The following is an 18578-nucleotide window of genomic DNA, read 5'->3' on the forward strand; positions in this document are numbered from 1 at the left end:
GTTCTGATAAAGTGAATGGCCATGGCTAGAGCCAGTGTTTGGTTTGTCTGTTCTCAGCTACTGAACAAACACGGTGGCCCACTCCGTGACGAAAACCTGCTCCATATGCTCACTCTTAGGTAACTAAAACACGATTATTATTAATTTTATAATACATTTCTGTCAAAAGATACCCGTGGATGCTACATAGTTTATTTAACAATGGTAACACTAATGTGCTTCATCGAGCCAGTTAAAAGGAAAAAATAAGAAGATGCAGCACATAAATTGCAAATGAAAGCAACTGTTAGAATAAAAATGTTAATATGGCTGAGAAATTAATCATTTTAATACGTTCACAAATAAATAAAAAATGAAAACACACCAACCATATTCAACACATGGAACCTTACGTTTAGATAAGTCATTTAATCCTGAAACAATTACTTTATTAATACGTCAATTAACAGAAAAATGCCATCTATTCAAGTACTTGATGGTTAGCATTTGCTGCTTTTTTCAGTTTTATTATTACTGTAAACTTCTAATATTTGCTTTGTATCAAACAAATTAATTGATGACAAAAGGCGTTAGTCACAGCCATAATTTAGACATTTAAATATATAGTTTAATGTTTTATAGAGACCCTTGTTGTACAGGCCTAGAGGTGTTGTGGATAATAAACAAACCGTGGACAAACAATAGTTTTTATAAACTTTAATGTGAAAAATCAAACGCACTGCTAAGATCAATATATATTGATACAATGTTAATGGCCAGTAGTTCTATTCAGCTGCAATTGTGATTCTTGAACAATGTTGTTGGAAGTCTGTAGTTTATTCATCCCATGAGACAAAGATAAGTGACCAAAAAAACCAACTAAACCTGCCATCTCTGAAGTCCCCCTGATCATTGCCTTGTGGTGTCTACAAAGAAAAGACTTCTTACTCTGAAAGTGAAATAAAAAAACAAAAAATACAAAACTTTGGTCTGCTTTCCCTCACTGGCTGCTTCACAAATTCATTACAGCCACAGAGGGCAGAAGCAATCAGCTGTTTAAAAACTCCCAACAACAAAAGAAATCTACAAACACAGGTTAACCTCGCTCCTAATTAAGAAAAATAATATCAACGTCATGAAAATAGGAAAGTTAGCCCAGAACTTGCATTTTATCCGTCACTTATATAGAAGCTGAACCTCTGCTCCAAAGGCAAATCAGCGATTACCTTCCCAACTCTCACATTTACAATGAAAACAACAGAACAAACACACTGACCTCAAATACAGAGTTAATCCCCAAAAATTATAATTGGAAAACAACTAGACAAGTCTGAGCGTACTGTGGAACAGCGATAAAGGCCTTCCTTTATCAAAGCGCTGATTAGACCCTTGCCGTCTAATCCCTCCCCCAAATCAAACCTCTCATTCCCCAAACCCAGACCTTCAACACCCCAAAAGAACCAACACTATCTTTGTAATCTGCAGCCTGTACTTGTGTATGTAGGTATTTAATGTATACTCTGCGCGTGTGTGTGTGTGTGTGTGTGTGTCTGTTGGGGGGGGGGGGGGGGGAGTGAGAGTGGTTGGTTATTTTGGGATTACATTAAGTGAGGAACTAAGGGCGTGTTAGTTTAGGTTCATGGGCCTTAAGTGTCCCAACAGCATCCTTCACTGCATGATAGATGATGTTCTTCACCTGAGAAAGAAACCACAGGAAGTCTGTTAAAACAATGGCATTGAAAAAACAACGCCTCACATTGATGAGGGCTTTTTAAAATGTTGTCACAAATGTATTGTATAAATTCAGTTTTATATTGATTTCCATCCATCGATACTTTATAAATTGAAATACTCTCAGCAATTAATAGATCTAGTCTGAATGAATCACTTCTCTTGGCAATCACACCAGCAGATTATAAAGGTTGTGTAAACAGAGGCATAGTTTTAACACATCATTCATTCTGTGGCTAGTCGAACGCATTAAAATGTGACACTAGAAATCTTCATGAGAGAAAAGCACACCAACCTGTAGCTTGTCTTCGTGGTTTGTATGAGTCGTGGACAGGTGTCTGAACTCTTGTGTCAGTCTGAAACAGTGTTTTACATGCTCAGGAGACACAAAGTCCTCTGCCACCTTGATACAGCTGTACAGGTTGTGAACCTGGAGGGGGAGAGCATAACATGGACAAATATGTTAATGAAACAAGATAATTAAGTCTCTTCAATTCTCTAAATAAAAGGATATCAAGAGCAAGCTTCCTAGATGGAGCACACTAGAGTCTGACCTGGTGTGGTGCTCCAGCGGGGATAAATACGGCATCTCCTAAGAACTGGACAATGGCCCATCCCTGGACACCATATTCTTCATAGAGCCTGCGGCGGAGAACTTGGTCCAGGTACCAGCTCTGGTCGTGAATGGGGTCGTGGTCTGGAGGGTTCTCTTGACCCTGCTCCTCTCCCACCTGACACAGAGAAACCATGATGAATAAGAACCGCACTATTGGCTTCGGTTGTTGTTGCTAACCAGCTGATGATAACTTGTTATAATAAACCAGAATGTAGTGGATGGAAAACCAACGATTCAGATACATTAATGTATACACTGGATGTAGTCTTAAATTAATAACGGTTGGCCAGCAAAGAGTTTTCTGAAAGGTAATTGCATTTTCGAAGCCCATTGTATCTGCTACAGGTCAACGGCAGTGCACTTTTCATAAAATACATCGGTGTCTTTGTAAAGCTCAAGAGATCAGATGCTATTTCAGACGGAAGTCTTCTGGCTGCTGACCTTGCGGAGAAGTTCTCTGATCTTCTCAGCATCCTTGGCAGCGTAGATGTGCCAGAGAGCTCCAGGTTTCTCCTTTGCCTCGTATACCCTCCTCTTTGTCATTTCATCCACATCACCCTCCTCAATAGTGGTCATGACCTCTGAAGGACCAAACAGAACAACAACACACGGACACACACACAAAGGGCACCAGAGGATTATCAGCAGTGTTTCAATGATTGCATTTTTGTTTAAATCTATGGTTGCTGACATTTCAACATTAATATGTTGACGACTACTCTCTTGAATTAATTCCAGTTTGATTACTTAACGTGTCATGACTCATGACCCAGTGACTGGTACGGTCAAGCAAACCTGCACGTCTAATTTGCCATAGTATAATTATTAAACAACTGCATGTATGTACATCCATCATATCGTTTGACAAAAAGGCAAAGAGCTGTTCTCATCGCGTGATAGGTTACAAGCGAGATGTAGGATTGGGGTCCATTAACGGTTTCATTCTCAGTGCTTCACAGATTTCCCACAACTTCTCTTATTAAAATACAGTTTGTAGCTGCATCATGTGACTGACGTGACACAAACATCACGGGCCGTTAATACAGCATTTGGTCAAACATAAAAATGCTATTAAAAATGACTAATGTTTTTAGTGCACCGAAGAATTCATATTGGAAATGGTGCACATCTTCAATGATTTTGACTTCAGACAAATGTGGATTATGAGGCTGAACCCGTTGAGAACCACCGGGGCAAAGAAAAAGACAATGACATTTACCGACATAATGTTCACATTCACAGCATTGGGTTGACCGTACGGAGCAGCTTACTACCTGAACATATACTGACCTCTCATTGACAGTAATACAGGAAGATAATAAATGAAAACTATGTTTGCTTCGGTGGACCTTTGCCCTTCACTTGCTCAGATGTTTTTCCCCAGAGTTTCTTTGCTAGCTTACTATGTGTATGCACTTATTTAGCCAGGTGGCCAATGAGGTAACATATTAGCTGTGTGTGTGTGTGTGTGTTGCATTCATTATTATTTGGGAAGTCACAATTACTCTTTCACAGAAAGGGTGATACATTGTATGTGCTAGTGTACGCCTGCAAGGGAATAGGTATAGCACAGATAATACCAACAGGATGAGGTGAAGGGGAGTTAGACAAAAAGAAGGGCATGCTACTGAAGTGAAAGAATTGAAAGTCTACAGACCTTTGCGTCCATTGATATATGCCTCTGAGGAAGAGAAATGTCATAATGTAAATGAGTGACCCACTGAAAGGTCTTTTCAGTGTCCTATCCAAGCCAGTCAAGCCTAGAGCAACTCAAACAGTAAAAGCATGATGTTCAGGAAACAGCTGTAACAAACATCTTTAAGAGTGTTCAGGAGTAGTCAATGTGGTTAATGTTTAAAATTGGTGGTTTCTTTTATCCAACAAAGAGAGGGGCAGAAAGTGAGTGTTTAACTCCACTGACCTGGCCCTGGTTCTCCCTCTATTTGAGGGATACCAACATAGACCATTACGTTGACAGCATCAGAGACATCCAGATGGAGATTAGTGGTTCCCACTTTCCTGTCTTCAGAAGAGGTTAAGCCTGAGGGAAAGAAAGACAATGAGGGAGTGAGAGAGAGAAGATGAAAGAAACGAGCGCTCTAAATGAGTCGACAGGGACTAAGCCAATCCTTCTCACCATAGGCGTTGTACATCTTAGGTCCAAGGTCAGGACGCACAAAAAAGTTGGGCAGACGGGCAGCAAGGTTTAAACGACCATCTCTTTTTGTGTACTCGGGCAACGGGAGGTTATCCATCAGATCGTCAAACCTGGGAAAAGTATGAAAGAATATTACAACACAAAATAAGATTCACAAATGTGTTTCGTAAAAATATTTTTTTTTTACTAAAACAAAAGCAAAAGCAATCCATCTTAACTTTTCATAACTGGTAAATTGAGATATTCCTCAAAGAAACAGACCAATTACTGTGGTTATTTGCAATTTAACAAGCTTTTGTAAATACTTACATGAAGCTACCAATTGAGGTGCAATTCATAAATGCTCAAGAATGGCAACGAAATGCATATATTAACAATCCAATAAAAGGATTAATATACCCATTAAATTAATTAATTAATTACTTAATAAAACACCATTAATAATAACACTCAATTATGAAATTTTGCGATTAAAAATTATATATATATATTCTATGTTATTAGTATGATACATAGTTGGAAACCCCTCTGGGAAAGAAGCAGGTAGCTTGGTTGGTGAACAAAAGCATGGAAAACATAAGCAGCCGCATATTGCTGTGACCCTCACCGTGTGGGCATCATGTCCCTGAAGTCTTCACCTGGCGGCCAATCCTTTAATTTCAACACCATGTGCTGGCCCTCACCATCTTGCAGTCGCTCTGCATTCATAGAAAAACACATGAGCTGAAATATCTGAAAGAACCGTGAACTAAAATAACACAGTGCCTTAATAATAATTTAAGAAAAAATAGGATGTACACTCACGAGAGATGACCTCGAAGCCGTCCCAGAAGTCTCGGACCTTCACATCGGAAATGATAGCACAGTTCCTACAGTTGACGAGGTCTACGTCCTGTTCTCCAAACTCCCTACTGAAGGCATCAGGCCGCCACAAATCACCGTTCAGGCGTTTATGTATCCCTGACACCAACACGGGCTGCACACGAGAGAAGAGATTAGACAGATGACGGTTACGTTTCAAACCGTGCATCTCAAACAGCGATCTTTCTTGTGCAGCTCCATCATGTTGCTGCCACAGATGCCTCAGGAGCTTTACTAATTGTGGTTCTTACTTGTCCCTGCTTCCAGCACTCTCTGAAGATTTTCCAGTTGTTGCTGTTGCTGGGGTCCTGTAGGCAGAGGAGTCGTCCGTCACAGAGCCAGGAATGTGAGGTATGTGGTTCCAAGACACTGAGGCCCATTACTCCGTCTTTACGGCCGCCCAAAATACCGAGCTCGCCGCCCTCAGACACCCCGGTCCGGCGGCCTTCTGCCTTCTTGGTCTCCACAACGGAGGCGATGATGTGATCCAGGAAGTTTGGGAGGCTGCTCTTCAGCTTGTCACTCTAACAGACAAAACCACTTTAACTTTACTTCAGGTAAATAACATGCTAATTATTTTAGGCTTTCCATATTTTAATTAGGCATCCAGAGTGTAAAGTTTGGCATGTGACATGTGTTCTTACAACCAATACCCTTTTCAATCAATTGCCGATTGGCCTTTTAGTAATAAAAATGAGCTTTCCACGTACCCCTGCTGAGGTAAATACAGAAGGGAATGGCACCCCACTCTCTCCAGGCCCCTGGGGGAGCTTTCCCGGTCCAGAGTTGAGCAGATCCCGGAGACTGGACCCCTCAGGTTTGGACTGGGTCATGCTGGAGCCCAGTAACAGACTGTTAAATAGCTTCGGACTGGAGGCAGAAGGCTTTGACAGGGCACTGAGTGAGTCCAGGCCAAAAGGAGGCCGGCTGTCTCGACTCATCATGGCGCGAAGCGAACCGGATTCTGGAAGAGATGGCAAGAGGATAGCGATGCAACTTCAACTTTAATATAGATTTAGAGGTTTTTCATGCACTCAGACGACACTGATTCAGCATTTCCTCTTTCCCACTTACCCTTGGTGTCATCCTTGGCTTTCTGTGTGGCCAAGTCTGCCAGCCAGTGCAGCGCAGAGCTGTTGCCCTCACCAGATGAGCGAGACTCCTTGGCAGAGGACTGGGTGAGGTTACAGGGGGAGGATGTACCACTGGTTGAGTTATTGATACCGCCCACACCTTCTCCTCCCCCACTGTCTGATGGCGCTGCTGTTTGTGTAGCTTCTGTTTTAATGGCTGATATTTCTCCCTCTAATTTGAGGGTGATGCCAATACCAGACGCTGCACCTGCCAGGGTTCCACTACTACCTGTTGTAGACTGCTGAGACAAGCACAACCAGACGTTAAAGTTGAACACTTCAGAATGCAGATGTGGAAAACTAAAAACATATGCAGCACAACTGTACCTGTGAAATCCCATTGGGGGCACCGGGGCGTACTAGAGGCTTAGTGTGTCGACTGGTACAGGGACAATTGGCCTTAATACCCCATTTGCCTCTCGCTGAGTGCACCATGTCACCTATGTTGTAAAGTGCTAAAAAGAGAAAGGCCCCAAAAAAAACAATCCTTACAACTCTTACTGTATCAATACAAGATGATATCCAATTACTTAATGCTTGTGGTGGGGATTGATCGATTTATGATTCAATCATAATGTACACGTTACCTGTCCCAGGTATAATCTGTGTAGGCATAAGGTTCTGTGGCTCGTGAGGTTGGCCTTTGGCACACTTCAACCAAGAGAAGACCTCATCCTCTCGACCGTCATCTAGATCTGAAGGAAAGAACATAATAACAGGTGTGTTTCCAACACACTGAACCTCAAAAGATCTCACAAAGTAATAACCCTGTGACCACCCGTTTGTATTATTTTAATGGTAGTGAAATGGTAACAACTCTAAAAGCCCCCTAAAGTCATTCGGTATCGACTCACCCTCCCTTGGCCTGTTCCTACGGAGCCGATAGCAGTCCAGACACACTCCAAAGCCACACTTGCGACACACCCAGTGAATGTTGAACAGGGTGGTCTCACACACGTCACACATTTCTCTGACACCTCGCACGGCACGTTTCCACGCCACTTTCTCTGAAGGACAGACCGAGAAAAAAAAGAGGATTATAATAAAAATAGATTTGTCTCGAGACAAAATGATAAAACATTAAAAGTGAATGAAATCATGTCTTTCTACTCACGGTGAGGTTCCACCATCATCATGGCCTCCTTTTCAGACATGACCAATTGACAGAACTGGTCTCCCACATTGGCCAGGATGTACTTGGATGTATCAAGGTCAAGGCCCTCTAGGACAGCCGGTGCAGGTAACCACAGGCCCATGGCCATGGAGTCGCTCTGCTGAGGACTCAGGAAGCCCTCCACACGCAGTACACCTTTACGAGTGAAAGCCAACCTGGTCATGGGAAGAAAAGAGGAACACATCATTGCTTGATTGTTTATTGCTTCCTCTACTCTAATAACACTATTCAAGTCAGTTTATTTGTATAGCCCAATTTCACAAATTACAAATTTGTCTCAGAGTGCTTTGACTATGACTTTTTCTCTACAGCTCAGAACCACAAAGCAAGACATTGAGCAGCACAAGCATACAAACGTGTACCTTCTGAAGTGGAAGAACCGACAGGACACATTTGGGTCGTGATCATCATCGCTATCTTCGCCTGTCGTACGATATTTGCGGTAGCGCTCCAGGCGGCACTCACGGCACTTGTGCAAGTGAGGGGCAACGTTGATGCAGGAGCCGTCCTGGAGAAAGGACTCACCGGACTGCTTCAGACGACGCACTTTGCTCTGGTCTTTTAGTACAGACTGGCCCACTGGGGGAAACAAATCAGTTAATTATATTTCTAAGCTCGTCACCACAAACGAGAAAGAGTGGACGAGACTTACCTTTGAAAGGCTTGTTACGTGGCCGGCCTTTAGCAGCCACTTGGATTTTAGCTTTCTGCAACAGTGCCCCATCCTTGGCACGGTGAAGTGGTCCTCCTGGGATTGGGCCTTTCTCAGGGCCCTCTTCATTATCACTCAGGTCAGACAGGTCACTGTTGCTGCTGGAGTCAGAGTCACGTTTTGAGGATTGGCCCCTTTCCTCCAGGGTAAACTTCTGAGACTGGCTCTGGTCAAAGGAGACGGGGACCTCCTCCATTCCACCAGGGCCAGTGCTTCCAAACGTGGGGCAGCCTGAGGTGGATGTAGGCATCTCACCGGCCTCTAGCTCCCCTTTTGTCACAGTCCCATCACTCTGTGACCTCTGTGCTGGAGAGGAAGAAGAGCTGGCTGAAGCAGACAGAATCCCCTTTGGTGGCTCGGCCATGGTGAAAAGGTTTGGCTTGCTGTCTGAGGCATGGCCAAGGCTTTGTGGCTCAGCCCCAGTGAGGCCAGCAAAGGAGGTGTGGGAGGTTTTGTCCCCATATGCCAGAAACGGATTAGCAGGCTCTTTGGAGGCCTGCAGAAAAAGGTTCTGGTGGCTATCTGAAGTATTAAAACCAGATTGCATCCCAAAGCCTCCCACAGAAGTCCCATTAGCACTGCTCTTCTTAGAAGAAGTACTTAGATAAGCTCCAGCAGCCCCCGTCAGACCACCAACATTTAGACCAGAACCTCTTCCTCCTGCAGAGCCACCCATGCCCTGGAAGGCCAATGAGGATTTGTTGAGCACACCATTTCCTGATGAATGAGTCTCAGGCACATTGGGCTGCTCCGGCTTTTTCAGCCCTTCAGTGGAGGTCGCAGGCTTGAAAAGGCTAGGGGGCTCTTTACTCAAGCGTTCGGACACTGTGGTGAAGTAATTAGTGTCCTTGGACTGGGTCGGACCAGCAGCTGGACTTGGGCTGGATCCAGAATTCTGGGTCATGCACTGGAAAAACAAGTTTTGGTCTCGTTTGGATTGAGTCTCGTTCTTTGCTCCGCCAAAGCCAAAGCCAAAGGGCCTCGGCGTGTCCTGGGAGGCAGTCGTAGGAGCGCCATTGGTCTGAGAGGTAACATCTCCAAATACAGAAGCAGTGGGCACAGTCTGGGGCAAACCAAAGCCTGATGACGTTTTGGAGCCCTGTGAAACACAATGATGTACAGTAACATGAAATTAATACCAGAAACAAAACTGTGATGACTTAAAAAGGCATCATATAATGGTATTGATCATATGGATTGTCTTACCTCAGTCTGGCTTCCCCAGGTGGGGGCTTTAGAACTAAAGCCCACAGAGGCAGAAAGTGCCACACTAGGGCCGCTGTCATGCGCCCAAGAAATGGTGACAGGCCCCGGGGAAACAAGAGCAGCTGTTTTCGAATAAGCTGATAAGGAGGCCTCCACTCGGTCTGGTTGGGGGGATGATGAGGCTTTGGGGGCTGGAGCTCCAGGGACCAGGCTTGGCATCTGGCCTAGCGAGGGGAAAGAAGTGGTGGAGAAGGGAGAGGGGGCTGGTTTGAGGGGGGGAGGGGTGGGGGTGTGAGTAACTACAGTGGTGGAATCTGCTGCTCCTTGTGTGGAGAGTGAGCGCCCATTTTCTTTGACATGGGCGGGATGACGAGGAGTAGCGTTCGATTGGTCCATCTGGAGTGTGGAGTTGGTGTTTGGGGACAACCCTCTGCCCTGAGCAAAGGTTCCTTCTGAAGAGCTTCCGTTTTTGGTTGTGCTGCTGACTCTTTCTGCAGAGTCTCCTCCCCAGATCCCCATCCCTTCTGCTGGGATCTTGTTGGAATCGCCACATTTTTGCCCATCAGCTCCTGCATCGACTGCTCCTTTAAAACGCTTCAAGTTCAAGTCATCATCCCCTTCAGAGGCAGTCCTACGTCTGCGTCCACCGTCACCTTTCGTTGTTTCACTGTCCTTCCTTCGCCGCCCATTCTTGCCAAGCTAAAAGGGTAGTACAAGAATTAATTCTGTTAACACGGGGAGACAAATTATTTAAAGCTAAAAATAGGTACTAATACACGATAATCATGTATTGACCCCCAGGGGGAAGATACAGGTACAATTCAATGCAACCAATTACAAAGTACAGATGGATGATATGACCAACTCACCTCGTCTGCCAGCATGACATGTATCACGCGAGGATCTACAGTCTGATTTTCTCCCTATAGCAAAATAAAGATGGTATTTAAGCAAAATCCTTTGACACCATAACTGGCGGCACTGCCAATCCACCTCTAGATTTACTTCATTCGCCCATTCCAGGAAGTATTTGTTTGATATTGTATCTCTTATTTGTTTTGGTATTTAGATCCTGATACAATTTGCGTCCCAATTCAACGAGCAACACGGTTTTTACCTTATCTATGGTAATCTCCATAATGTGTGAGATCGGGTCGTGCTGCGAGACCAGTCCTGAAACCCAGCATTCCTCAAACTCTGGCTGGTACACGCGAACCCTGCGTCCTTGAATAGTGTATGAACCTGAAGGCCAGGACAGGGGGAAAGTAAGAGCGTTACATTCTGGCAGATTTAAATTAAACACCTCACATCACAAGTCAACAATACCACAGAAGTGAAGATTGTAAAGGCCTGAAACAAGATGATCATTATACTGCTAGTGGATTTCTTGGTCATCAAACTATGAACATAATTCACTATCTTTGCATATTGTGTTCATGCTATGTTTCAACATTTTCTGCATCAGAAACACAATGATTTACGGTCACTGTTGTTATTAGTCTGTCTGTATAATGTTTTCAGTGCTCAACATAATTTGTTACCAACATTTGATGCCAAATGACAGGTTTAAGCATTTCAAATGAACATTATATCCAAGTCCCGAAAAACAATATAGAAAAAAGTTGAAGTCTTACCCTTTCTGAAGATCTCCTGCAGTTCAAAGTCAGCACGCCAGCTGGAAATGGCAGTCTGCAGTGAGGGCTGCTCCAACAGCAACGGGTGTCTTAGGTCTTTATCAACCTGCAAAAGGACACAAAACACATTGTCCTCAGATATGATACTGGCAAAGCAATACTGTTAAACATCACACCAGAATATTACAGGAAAGAACACCAAGGCTGCAACGAACAGTTTACGCTGTATCTTTTTTTAAATGGCAAAAGAAATACAAAATGTCCTGTCCAATAAAGTTAATAAATATCCTACATATTCCTGCCATGATAACAAACTTTTAACGTTACAAATAAACTAATAGTTCCAGCACTTAACACTGCTAAAAAAGTTGAGCATACTGAAATCCAAAAGTACACACCTCAAACCTCTGGACAGTTTTGTTATCAGGTAGGAACTCAAAATTCTTGTCTCCAAAATACTCCACAGGAACCAACGGTCCTAAACCCACTCTGTCCACCAAGGAGCGGAAGACCTGATGAAAGAGTGAACAACATGAAATTATTTGACTGTTGAAAAATTCATCTTATTTGAATTGAACAGTAAAATTACATTCTTACATCTCTAAATAATACGGATAACTAGATTTTATAAATGCAAGTCAAAACATATCGGCTAAATTTACACCAGAAATTGTCGTGCCGTGAACTTTTAAGTCATGTTAGAGTGAGTAATATCGGATTCCTGTATTTAAGATAAGATATATACTTTTATTAATCCCCAAGGGGAAATTAGTTCTCTGCATTTAACCCATCCTTAGTTATTAAGGAGCAGTGGGCTGCAGTGATGCGCCCGGGAAGCAACTGGGGGTTCAGTGCCTTGCTCAAGGACACTTCGACTTGCAACAACTAATGGGGAGAACCGGGATCGAACCGACAACCTTGGGGTTGCAAGACGACCCCCTTACCCCACTGAGCTACAGCCGCCCCCATTTCCAGTCATAATACCCACACGAACACACAAGCAGAGCCAAAAGTCCGTCTCGTCTGCATTAGGCACAAACAATTCAAAACAACCATTCGAGCTGAAGGATGAACTGGAGAGTGACTACGGATTTCTATGGAAAGTCTGAGTGGGGAGGGTGGGCCAGGACAGTGAAAAGCATCTCTAGCCTTTATCAGTGTTTAGTCCAAAGCATTTAATTTCAAATGCATCTCAATAACCTAGACACTAGTGACCTGCTCAAACAGGATTGAGTCTATTTGGTTGGCCTCGTCCTGAAGCCTATTCCGTATTTAAGAAGTTAACCCAGATTGTTTCACGGCTTGACTCACCAGAGCAGGCCAGGCTGTGGATGATGCCGGGGCTCCAGCAGTCCCGTTACTTCCATCACTTCGACTGGCCCAAACAATAGAGTCTTCCACCAACACGGCTTTCACCCCCTTGTCAAACACTTGCACCCAAGAACAGCGCTGCAAAGCGTTCTCAAACTCCACAAACACCTGCAGGTGGAAAAACAGAAAGAAGCATAACATAAACATAAGGACCGTAAAGTGATATAAGAGGGCTTCCTCGGTAACTGCAACTATGGCAAATCAAATTAATATAAAATGCAGTACACAAGAAAAATAGTGGAAGTAACTTAACGGAAACAGAATTACTGCAAATAGAGGACAGGCTCCGATCTGCCCACGCCAACAGTGCCTTTTCTTTTATTACAGCCTGACATAATCTGGCCTCTACAGCAGGTTTGTAAATGTCACTGGAACAATGGTGATATGATCATTTGTCTTGAGCACATTCAATGCCAGTCAGAGTGGCCTGTTTACTGTTGAAGCGAGAGTTGGATAACACACTTAATTTTGCATAGAACTAGAATGCGACTTGCATGAACAAACCACCTGGAAAGGATAACAGGAGGAGTACCTGTCAATGATTAGTTATCTAGCTACTCTGGTTTAAAAGACAAAGTTAATGATAAACGGTCTCAAAATGACACACAGCCTTTAAAAATGGCAGTTGATAGTATTAAACATAGACCATTAGTCCACTTTTATTGATTTAAAGTTAATCAAAGCATATCGCATTAATGTGTAATCTGCTCTAGTATTTCCTAATATTACATGCATCCATATCCAGAATGTTTAGATAATTATCATAGCCTGTAGATTTGTAAATGGACACCTGTATTCCAGTTTGTTCCAAAATGTGCGAGAAAATTCGACTCACCAGGGAACCTCTCAGGCATGAAAACGGGTCAGGAGTGAAAAAGGTGAGAAGGATAGGCGCTGGTTATTCTCCTTGACATTTTTTTGGTTTAACTTTGTTTCATTATTAAAAGACAAAGACAAATTACAATAATGGTCATTGTAACTCAACATTATTTTAAACTATTTGATTTGTAATCCAATAAACCTAGGTTTTGATAGATCACAATTGTATTATATGTGCATTGTATCCCTTGAATCTCCTTATATTTATGTACGAATAAAGTGTTAATATTAGATGAATCAAACATGTGTACACTTGGTAATTACTTACTATTGTAATATTATGTTGTAAAAGAGTCCGTTTTATCTATCAAGTGTGTGTTAACAGAGACGTCACACACCACCACCACCCCACATTTACACATCTCACCCAAATGTCGCTCTGCAGTTTATCAACCCTGCTAAATGTTAACTAACACTTTAGGAGGATTAATTTAATAGGTTATTATAGTATACACATGTGCGTTGGACTTAACACTAAATAATATGGACCCTCATAGTGAAGTCGGAGGGATTCCTTGTTCACCCTCGTATGAACTTGTGAGGCCTTTAACTAAACTAACGCGAGAAGGAAACCTAGGAGCTAACGTCGTTATTCACACAGCGATTGGTTTCAATATCGTGTACGACTTGTTATCTCTGTCGCATCTGTGTTTTACACCTTAATGCTACGACTTTGCAAGTATCTCTGGCTGAGCTTAATGTTGTTCTACAGAGAAAAAAAGCGAACAAAGCAAAGGCCAGAGAATCCCCGGCCTCGAGTTTAGCTTCGCCCGCAACTTGTAACGTTAGCTTGCGCGAGCTCGCGTTACCTGCCAACACAAGTTTCAACGTTGACGGTTAAACCGACGTTAAGTAGTGTTACTGGCCGGAGAGAGAGGTGCTCTACACGTTACACACATCCGGTCGTGTGTATTTATCCATGCAGAGCGTCCTCTCGTCTGTAAACACTGACCGTCAGTCCCGCAGCAGCAGCGGGTGTTGTTGTCGCCTCTTCCCCGCTAACCTCCGGGACCTGTAGGCCGATGACGCTCACTGCCCGCACCGTCCCCCGGAGCCAGTCCCGGGTCCATGCAGCCGGCTCCGGCTCCGATCCATTCGCAGACCTGCCGTCGTCGAGGAGCAAAAGCAGACGCTTTCCTATCAGTTCAAGGGAGACCTCCATTGCTTGCTAGCTGCAGTCAGTGGGCCACCATGAACGGATAACTTCTCCGCTCGATAACTCAAGAAACGATAGAAGACGAGCAGACAACAGCTGCGACGACTTTCTACTCAACGTGATTGAGAGAGAGCCCGTAACAAACGTTCGCCCGTGGGGGGACGCAGCAGCGGACCAGGTCACGCCGGGAATTCACTCAGTCGAGATGTTATTGTCCTCGGTGCTCACGCGACTATCCAGCTCTGTCCGCCATTGAGCCCTGCAACAATCAAACGCACTCCTCCTCGACAGGCAGCACTGCGGAGATAGAGAGCAGCGTGGAAACAGCGCCCCCTGGAGGCCGGCCCGGCGATCACGCTGGGGGACGTTTTAGTTGGGATGCGTTAGTTTCAAGATGTCCCGCAGTGGTAACGCTGCTAATATTAAGTGAAGCCACTCATTCGGGCCTATTAACCTTCCTCCTGTGTTAGCTTTCTGCTACCATCTCTTATGTTAGCGGGTCGGTGCCGACCCGTGTCTTCATCTGTAAAAAAATACAACAACAACAATGATCTATCTCATCTCTTGTTTCTCTCTTCTTAGGCCTGTTTTAGCTTCCTTATCCATGAAAATATTGGTTTTTATATTTTTTGGTGTGGGCTTTCTTCTTCTTTGTATTCAGTATATATTTTTTTTCAATTTTGAAAATGGTAAAATGAACCTCATAAATAAAAAATAAATGTTGTTGTGTGTTTGTATTGTACTGAGGGGTATTAGAACACATTCTAAAAATAATTTGTTATATTTATTTTTATTTTTTTATTTTATTTAATATTATTAACGATAGTAACATTTATAGTGTTATAGTCAATTTTTACCCATATATATCAAGAAAAGTCAAAAAAATTTTTTTTCAATAAAACAAAAAAACAAATAAAAAATAAAAAAAAAAAAAAATATAAAAACAAAACATAGATTTTGCAAAACAAAACAAAATCAAAAAAAAATCAACAAAAATCAAACAAATCAATCAAAACAAAAAAACAAAAACTCAACAAAAAAAAAAAGAGTGTGCAAGTGTGTGTGTGTGTGTGTAGATGTGTGTGTGTGTGTTGTGTGTGTATGTGTGTGTTCTGACACTTTTATTTTGTTTCTTGCAGATAACACTTCCAGTTGAAGCACTTGCGTGTGTGTCTTGCTTGACTTAGAATCAGGTCTTTTGAGTCATAGCTGGTCAGGTGGCCATAGCTGGTAAGTGTAAGTGACAGTCCAGTGTGACCCTGCAGTGATCACACACTTTTTCCTTGGTTTTTCCTTCTTTTTCTCAAGCTTTCTCAGGCCTGCTTGCCTGAGTCTGGAGAGAGAAATGCAAATGGAGAATGCCCTAAAGCAGCATGATTGGGGAGAGGAGGGAGGGGGACTGCTAGTGGACTTGGCTGAAATGATTTTGGCTGACAGTTTTTATTTGGCTCTATAATCTTATTTATAATCTTATTTACCGGGGTGAAAAACCGAAGGTCATACTTTCAACCAACAATTTTTAGTCATTGAAATTTATTGATTTTTTTTAAAATTGTTTTTTTTTTTTTTTTTGTTGAAATAGAGGAATGAAAAAGCAAAAAAAGTGTATGAAAAAATAATAAAATAAAATTCTTTTGCATTTAAAAACTAAACGGTTTAGAATTCGATGAAGAGGAAGGTTAAGGGCCTATACTAATATTGATTTTGACTTGTTACAAAAAAATATTCCATATATATATATAAATATATTCAAACATGATCAAATAAACAGAAAATCCAACCGAATAAAAGCAACAACAAAAATCTTAAATGTAACCTAACATCGTAATGGCCATGAAAGGTGATCTCAGATGTGGTGAATTTTGAGTTCTACGGTGTTTCCCATTTTGACCTCCTGAAAAAAGCAGACATTCCTCCTATGCGTTGTAGGAGCACAGTGGCTGTAGGAGTATTGTTGTTAGATAGATAGATAGATAGATAGATATGTACTTTATTAATCCCCAAGGGGAAATTTGTCGTAACAGTAGCAGCACCAATAAACTAAACACACAAGAATACAAAATAAAATATAAAAAACAGGGATGAAAGATAAAGATGTATACAAGAAGTATACAAAGTAAAATATAAAATAAAATATATATGTATCGATACAACATATATGCATACACAATACACAATACAATACTAATGACAAATTAAATTAAATATAAAAATATTAAATATAGACAGTGTGCAAAATGCAAAGTGTGTGTATGTGTGTAGTGTAAGTAAATGAAATGTGTGAAGTGCAGATCAACATTGTGTGGATATGAAGTTATTATTGCAGTTATTGCACTAGGATCTGGCAAGAGGTGATCTGTTGTAGAGCCTCATAGCCGTCGGCAGGAATGTTCTCCTGTATCTGTCCTTGTGGCAGCGGAGCGTGAGGAGACGTTTGGAGAAAGTACTCCTCTGTCCCTGTAGGAGGTGGTGGAGAGGGTGGTCCGGGTTGTCCAATATGGACACAAGTTTCTTCAACGTCCTCCTCTCCACCACCTGTTCCAGGTGCTCCAGCTGGCAGCCGATGATGGAGCCAGCCTTCCTAACCAGTTTGTTGAGACGGCTGGTGTCACCGGCTCCGATGCTGCTCCCCCAGCAGACAATGGCAAAGTGCAGCACACTGGCGACAACCGACTGGTAGAATAACTCCAACATCTTGCTGCACACGTTGAAGGATCGAAGCTTTCTCAGGAAAAAGAGTCGACTCATCCCCTTCTTGTACACAGCGTTGATGTTGGCCTTCCAGTTTAGTCGGCTGTCGATGGAGACGCCCAGGTACTTGTACTCCTCCACCATGTCCACGTCCACTCCCAGGACACTCAGAGGTGTAGGATTGTGGCCACTAGGAGATGCTACACTGCCACAAACTCTTCAATGCAGTGCAGTGCTGACACTTGTCATATCAAGGGGTGTTCTGCCAGAGTGAATTATTATCATTCATATGAGTAGAAAAATGTATTTACATTCAGAAATTTATTAATTATCTCAATAGGCTACCAAAAAGAAAGTAGCACATGGACTATGCAGCACTGAGTAATCAAAGTTATATTGCAATATTGTGGAGTAAATATAACTTTCAGCTATAAATATGTAGAACTCCGACTTCTATTTTAGTGAATACAAAACATCATAACCTTTTCACACTGTGATATTAATGGCTGTGTATTTTTACGTTTAAGCTGTGCGTTCTTTGGACAGAAATAAAGAATGGTCAATCTTGGTCAAATTATGATCTAGCATTCAAAAATACATTTACTTTGAAATGTATTACTGGAACCGTGCAACATGAGAGTCTTCTTTGGTCTTGCAAGAGTATTAAATAAAGCTGTCACATAATAACATTTTCCAACTGAAAAGTCATATGGCGAACAAAGTAATCCAGAGGTTTTCTATTTGAAAAACACACCCCTTATTTATTCATGAGCGATACAAGATAAGATACATCATACAATATATACAAAATCTACACATCAAAATGTCAAAAGAGATAATAACAATACAAATATTTATCTTTCTTTTTCTAAAAAAGCTTTTTGTTAAAAAATAGGCCGTCTTCTTTCGGCTATTTCAAAGCCTCAAGTCAGTTATTAGGTGTTTCTTGTGAAAGGTGATATTTATTAATTTATAATTCGGGGTGAGGTTGTTTTGAAAGAGCTGTATGTGCCAAGCATGTATAGGTTCCCTATGTAAACAAATCCCTCTGTGCTTGTAAAAGTATGCACTGTACAAGGTCTCTGTGATTATGGTGTGCTACTATCAGTGTACAGATTCAATGCATATGTTGATGATGAATAAACCAGAAGAAGTCTCAAAAAGGTCTTTGAGGAGACACATTTCTATTCTGCATCCACGACAATTGATTAAAAAGAAAATCACACTTTATCTGAACATTCAAAGTGTCATCTCAAACACAATTTAACTGCCCACTG

At 42.2% G+C, this 18578-nt stretch overlaps 1 protein-coding gene across 2 annotated transcripts; it reads right to left on the reverse strand.

Annotated features, from left to right (window-relative positions):
* Nucleotides 1–681: 681 nt before the first annotated feature.
* kdm3b (lysine (K)-specific demethylase 3B) lies at nt 682–14850 on the reverse strand. Of its 2 annotated transcripts, none has more exons than XM_056439420.1 (25): nt 14407–14850; nt 12516–12683; nt 11603–11716; nt 11205–11310; nt 10688–10812; nt 10440–10493; nt 9571–10269; nt 8305–9463; nt 8015–8231; nt 7593–7807; nt 7333–7485; nt 7066–7173; nt 6806–6933; nt 6420–6717; nt 6056–6309; nt 5597–5869; nt 5289–5460; nt 5092–5182; nt 4464–4594; nt 4248–4367; nt 3984–4007; nt 2768–2907; nt 2265–2441; nt 2006–2140; nt 682–1675 (listed from the first exon to the last, which is right to left on the reverse strand). In XM_056439420.1, exons 1-25 carry the CDS (start codon nt 14614–14616, stop codon nt 1595–1597), a joined length of 5352 nt encoding a protein of 1783 aa, XP_056295395.1. In that variant the 5' UTR covers nt 14617–14850; the 3' UTR covers nt 682–1594. The 2 variants fall into 2 exon arrangements, with proteins under 2 accessions (XP_056295395.1, XP_056295394.1); XM_056439419.1 differs by having other exon boundaries at nt 6420–6720.
* Between the last annotated feature and the right edge of the window lie 3728 nt (nt 14851–18578).

The sequence above is a fragment of the Pseudoliparis swirei genome, chromosome 19 (assembly GCF_029220125.1).
Source record: "Pseudoliparis swirei isolate HS2019 ecotype Mariana Trench chromosome 19, NWPU_hadal_v1, whole genome shotgun sequence".
In the NCBI taxonomy this organism is placed as follows: Eukaryota; Metazoa; Chordata; class Actinopteri; order Perciformes; family Liparidae; genus Pseudoliparis; species Pseudoliparis swirei.

Excerpts from the sequence above, each read along its gene's own strand:
- kdm3b (XM_056439419.1), bottom strand. The coding sequence starts at position 14,616 with ATGGAGGTCTCCCTTGAACTGATAGGAAAGCGTCTGCTTTTGCTCCTC. Across the intron at positions 4,368-4,463 it reads TAAGATGTACAACGCCTATG|GCTTAACCTCTTCTGAAGAC; the intron begins GTGAGAAGGATT and ends TCTTTCCCTCAG. Across the intron at positions 1,676-2,005 it reads ACCACGAAGACAAGCTACAG|GTGAAGAACATCATCTATCA; the intron begins GTTGGTGTGCTT and ends TTTCTTTCTCAG.